This window comes from Nicotiana tomentosiformis, chromosome 9, assembly GCF_000390325.3.
Source record: "Nicotiana tomentosiformis chromosome 9, ASM39032v3, whole genome shotgun sequence".
Classification (NCBI taxonomy): domain Eukaryota; kingdom Viridiplantae; phylum Streptophyta; class Magnoliopsida; order Solanales; family Solanaceae; genus Nicotiana; species Nicotiana tomentosiformis.
The window spans coordinates 60,546,072-60,552,071 of NC_090820.1; the positions used below are offsets into that span (position 1 = coordinate 60,546,072).

At 36.8% G+C, this 6,000-nt stretch overlaps 1 protein-coding gene across 1 annotated transcript; it reads left to right on the top strand.

Annotated features, from left to right (window-relative positions):
• Positions 1 to 2,939: 2,939 nt before the first annotated feature.
• Positions 2,940 to 4,468, top strand: LOC138898861 (uncharacterized). Its single transcript, XM_070184967.1, has 3 exons — positions 2,940 to 3,097; positions 3,181 to 3,904; positions 4,079 to 4,468. Exons 1-3 carry the CDS (start codon positions 2,940 to 2,942, stop codon positions 4,466 to 4,468), a joined length of 1,272 nt encoding a protein of 423 aa, XP_070041068.1.
• The last annotated feature ends 1,532 nt before the right edge of the window (positions 4,469 to 6,000 follow it).

Here is a 6,000-nt window from a genome sequence, read left to right on the forward strand (position 1 = left end):
TGGAATATGTTCGTATCGTGATTTGTGACTTGTGCGTAAAGTTTGGCGTCATTCGGGAATATTTAAGTATGAATCGGATGCGTTCGTCGAAGTTTGAATATTTGGAAGTTTAATGAAAGGTTATGATAGTCGATTCGTAGTTTTGATGTTGTTTGGTGTGATTTGAGGCCTCGAGCATGTTTGTGTTAAGTTTTGGGACTGGTTTGTGTAATTGGACGGGTTCCCGGGGGCCTCGGGTGTCTTTTAGAGGTGTTTGGATTGTGTCGCGCTCTTATTTGATGTTTCGACGTCGTTTATTTAGGCATAATGGGAACTATATTGAGAAAACTACATTTGATTTGTGATTGTATTGAACCATTATATCTGTATCGTAATTACGGATCCATAGCAACAAGAATCGTTGAATTTTGATGTCCTATGAGAGGGTTATGCCAATTTCCGTGTCGGACAAAATTGCTGATTTCTGGTTCGAAGCTTTGTTCTTCGCGAACGTGAGAGACGTTACGCGAATGTGAAGAAGGATTTTTGGGTTGACCGGTCAACGCGAAAAATTTCTCTTCGCGAACGTGAAGGTCTCCCGCGAATGCGATGAAGAAAATTCATCTGGACAGTGTTTTAAACCGAGAACTTTAGTACTTTGGGCATATCTTGAGTTCTAGAGCTCCGTTTGAGGTGATTTTTGCGGCGTTGTTCTCGTCTCAACATGGGGGGTAAATATCAGACCTTTTATTTTGATATTTATCTGTTATTATTTCTGTTGGTTATTATTTTTATCTGTGTTTGGATTGTAGAAATTGGGATTTTGAGCCCCAAAGTTGAGAAATGGTAAATCCTTGATTTGAGGGTCGATCCATGGACGAAATTGGATGATTTTCTGGATATATACCATAAGAGTTATGGGTAATATTTATTTTCAATAATTTTCAAAATTCGGGCACGTGGACCCGAGGGTTGACTTTATTGACTTTTCGAGCAGAGTTGGGAATTATTATAAATTGATCTATTATGAGTATTAAAGTATATTTTTATTGGTTTGCACATTGTTTGACTAGTTTTGGAGCGACGGACATCAGTTTGAGGTGTTAGAGTGGCATTGGAGCCAGTTATAGAACTTCGGAGCGAGGTAAGTCTCATGTCTAACCTTGTGAGGGGGAAACTACCCCCTTGGTTATGAAATTGATATGTGCTACTAGTTGAGAGTGCTACGCACGTACGAGGTGACGAGAGTCCATTACGTGGCTAAAGCATGTTTATGTTCGGGTAGACTTAGGACTTTACCATGTAATATTTGAATTATTTGAACTCATTCTGCTGGCTTAATTAATTGAAATTATAATTGAACTTGATTTAGAAATTACATATTTATTAGGCCGAACCTTATCACCTTGAGTTGTTGGCAAGTTATTTAAGAATCGGTAAAGGTTATACTCACTTTGTGTTCATATACTATATCGTAAGCACGTGACTCATAATTCAAAAATTCCTTTCCTTTCTTGTGGAGCGGGTCGAACGCCTCAGCAGGATCATGTACCACACTCTTATGGGAGCGGGTTGTTTGCCTCAGCAGTATAATATATACATCTATGGTTTGTGCCGCTCGACCCTCGGCAGTGTACATGTTATGATGGGTTCGGGTCGTTTGCCTCGGCAGTATCATATTCCTTCTGGGATCGGGCCGTACGACCTTGGCATAATAGTGCGTTATATCGCTAGCAGTCCGAATATTCATGAGTTATTTCCTTGCACTGATTCCTTGCATTTTATATGGTATTTATTATTCATTTGATATTGGCAGTGGATATATTCCGAGTTGTTGATATAGGATACGAGATTGAGAAGTTTATATCGTTAAAAGAAATTTTGAGAGGTTATGCTAGTTCCTGTTTCATCCTACTATTACTGTTGTGCTTCATATCTGTTTAGGATTTAGCATACTACTTTATTGGACCTCTAGTAAGTGTCGGCATCGATCCCTCGTCACTACTTCTCCGGGGTTAGGCTAGATACTTACTGGGTACGCGTTGATTTTCGTACTCATGTTGCACGTGCTGCACTTATTATGCAGGTGTGTGTGTGTGTGTGTGTATATATATATATATGTCTGGTGCTCTTTGGTCGCAAGGGCGCGGCTGTTGCGGGGACTTTAAGGTGAGATGCATTTCACGTTGGTGGTCTTCTCTCTCACGTTGGCGCCCCCAACCGTCACTGCCATTCCCTCAGTCGCCACCACCACTGCCTTTCCCTGTGCCGCCACCACCACCACTGCCAGTCTCTTTCAAAGTTAGTAATCTACCTTATTAGCTTTTTAATTTTTAATTTTTGGATTAAAACTTTATGCAATTGTGAGGGTTTTTGTCTATTTAGGATTTATGTAAATAGGGTTTTTGAACTACATTAGATTTAGATTTAAATTTGAACTACCTAAAATTATAATTTTTTAGGGTTTTTGTTCGAACTACATTATATTTAGAATTAAGTACATTGTAATTAATGTTAACTACATTGTAACACTATGCACTAATAGTGGTGTATAAATTATATAAACTAGTTAATTTGTTTTGTATAAATTATATAAACTAGGGTTTAGGGAACCTTAAATTATGAACATATGGCTCTTAATAGAACTCAAATTAATGCATTTAAATTATTTGATATATAAATTAATTTAAGGTATAAATTAATTTATAACGACAATATCAATTAATCTAATTGAGTTAGTCTAATTGAATTAGTTTAATTGAATGACTTAACTAATTCATTACTCTATCGAGTCTAATTATGATTAATGATAGGGCTAGAACAATATTGTATTCAAATTAATATGCACTTAAATTATTTAAATTTACTTTATTGTTACTAAAGTTTATTATGTAACTTAAACTATAAATTAATTTGAATACTCAATTAATAAAACATATAATATTTTGTTATTTGTGTAGATGGAATATCGTAGTTGGATGTATAACAGGAATTATCCTAATTGTCAATTTTTGACGGAGGAATTTATAGAAGCGGTTAATGAATTTATTAAGCATGCAATGTCACTTGAACCATTTCAGTTTGGAGGGATGATTAGGTGTCCTTGTGTGAAGTGCAGGTTTTGAACTTTTTGGGATCGAAGGATGATAAAACTCATCTTTATAGAAAAGGGTTTCTGAATAATTATTTTGTGTGGACTAGTCATGGAGAGGTTGATGGTAGTGATGGTGTATTTCATAACATAGTTGTTGGTGAAAGTAGTAGGTCGGTGGGGAATAACGTTCAACATCCTAGATACTATAAAATGGTTGTGGATGTTTTTGGGATGCACTTCGAGTTTGAATCCCATGAAAGTGTTGAACAAACTCCTAAAGAAGAGGCAAAATATTTTTATGAACAGTTAGAGGCCGCTAGTCATCCACTATGTGAAGGGAGTATGCACTCTCAGTTGTCTGTTGCGGTTAGATTATTAAGTATCAAATCATATACCAATATTTTTCAAGCGGAAATGGATTCTTTCATTGGCCTTATGAGTGAACTAGTTAACCCAAATTTCAACATACCTGATGATTTCTATAAGGCTAATAGATTAGTTTCTAAGTTAGGACTCTCGTCTATGAGAATCGATTGTTGTGAAGATGGTTGCATGTTGTATTATAAGGGTGATGCAGATTTAGAAAGTTGTAAATTATGTAAAAAAAACCTCGTTGTAAGCGGATTTCCAGCAGGAAGAAGGTTGTATGCGTCGATTCTTTCCGTTCCTCATATGAGATGGCACTATGAAAATAGAAGGTTGTCTGGTGTTATATGTCATCCTTTAGATGGGGAAGCTTGGAAGCATTTTGATACGACGTATCCGGATTTTGCTAGTGAACCGAGGAATGTTCGATTGGGTTCGTGTGCTTATGGTTTCACGTCATTATCTGTTTCTGCAACACCATATTCATGTTGGTCAGCCTTTATTACGCCGTATAATCTTCCACCTAAAATGTATATGACTAGTCCATATATATTTTTAAATTGTGTTATTCCCGGTCCCCGTAATCCAAAGAGTTTGATTGATGTATATTTTCTACCTCTGATTGATGAGCTAAAATAGTTGTGGTATGATGGAGTTGAGACATATGACATATCAACTAAGCAAAATTTCAACTTGCGTGCTAATTTAATGTGGACCATTAATAATTTATCTGCGTATGGAATGTTGTCTGGGAGGATGACTGCTGGAAAGTTAGCTTGTCCTTACTGCATGGACAATGATAAAGCATTCACTTTAAGACATGGCCGAAAGCAGTCATGGTTTGATTGTCATCGTCAGTTATTGCCAGTTGATCGTGAGTTCAGAAGGATGAAGAATGCATTAAAAAAGAATACAGTTGAACATGATTTGCCACCTCCAATTTTGTCCGGTGAGAAAATTTGGGAGAGGGTTCAGAACTTCACTAACATTACTGAGGCTCCACCTTCTAGATTCTCTAGCGTCCATTGAAGATGCAGCCCCCCCGGCAAAAAGGACGTTAGTACATGTGTAATAGTACTAGTATGTGAAGCTAAATGTCCTCTTTAGAAATAAAATGCCAATATAAGAAAGGGAAAACCATGGAAGCAACAAGTAACAATCAATGATATCCAAATGCCAAGTTAAAACATAATAATTTTCAAAATACGAAAATAATATCATTTTTTGTTGGGAGATCATTAGCACCAATATACCATTGTGTTTTTAGCACGGAGTCCAATCACGCCCGATCGTCTAGGCCATCTCTCCACGAACAATGTGGATTGACATGTGATGCGAAATAAAGGTGTTACCAAGAGTAGGAACCACCATGCGCACGACATGGCGTCCGATCTCCACCCAATTGGCTAGGCCGCCTTCCCACATATGTCGTGTGGGTTGACTTCATCATTTTTAATTCATAGCTATCATTAATCTCATCCCAATTAAGGGAAATAATATCATCACATTAATATTTCAATCTCATCCGAAATAAAGGGAATAATCACAATCCACTCCTACACCGGCACGTGTAGTTTCGGGTGTGGGCCTTACGACCCATCCTTCCTCGGCTAGCTAATGATACTCACAAAAATATTTTGTTTTGCACACAAAGGAAGCATAAATACAAATACATTCACCTCCTGGCCTTTTACACCGTATATAGTTTTATTAATACTTTCAACCACTCACAACATCATTATTTCATTGGCTTTCTTGGCCATACATATGATTCTTCATCTAAAGCACGGTGGCCGTATCTTATATTTCACACTTTCATTTCTTTACTTTCAAGGATTATAATCACAAACATCAATATGTAGAATATTCTGGAAATCATAAATCAAATTCATTAGTAATGAAGACTTTAAACACAACGGATTTCGTTCCAAGGTATAGAGCAAAATAACTTGCAATTGAAGTTATATCGCTTTAACACATAAACCATACTTGAACATTATCCCGAAGGAGATCATGATGAGTTAGGAGTAAGTGGAACACGTTTGAGTAAATACATCTTTTGACACTTTGCCTACTCGGGATAATAATATTTATTAGGAACAACTCGGAATATGGGAATTAGGAATGTGGTCCAACCATACTTGAAACTTACGGGAACATCATGGAATTTGATTCTACGAGAGAAGTTTAGCCAACATACCTCTATTGAGCTTTTCTTAGGTTACTACAATGTCCTAACACTTCTAGCAATATCAATCTATAGAAAGATAGCGAAAATCGGATAATAATTAGAAGGATTCTCATGATATAACTCTCTTGGAATTTTGTCAAACACCTATTATGCAAAATCAACTACAAAGCTCTACAATGGTAATCCTTTTCTCCCTTAACCAATTTCAACAAGAAACTACCAGGAATAGTTTAATAAACCCACACATACTACGACTTATTAGGCGATGCATGGCCTATCTCCAACCCCACAACATACTTAAACCCATAACCTCTTTCGTGAAAGCTTAGGAGAAGGACTTACCCGGATAGATGATGGTCTAGTGAGTGGA

What these genes read in the sequence shown, in the direction of transcription:
- LOC138898861 (XM_070184967.1), top strand. Translation starts at nt 2,940, where the DNA reads ATGGAATATCGTAGTTGGATGTATAACAGGAATTATCCTAATTGTCAA. An exon ending in TGTCCTTGTGTGAAGTGCAG is followed by an intron (nt 3,098 to 3,180) that starts GTTTTGAACTTT and finishes TGTGTGGACTAG; the next exon opens with TCATGGAGAGGTTGATGGTA. An exon ending in ATGGTTTCACGTCATTATCT is followed by an intron (nt 3,905 to 4,078) that starts GTTTCTGCAACA and finishes GAGCTAAAATAG; the next exon opens with TTGTGGTATGATGGAGTTGA.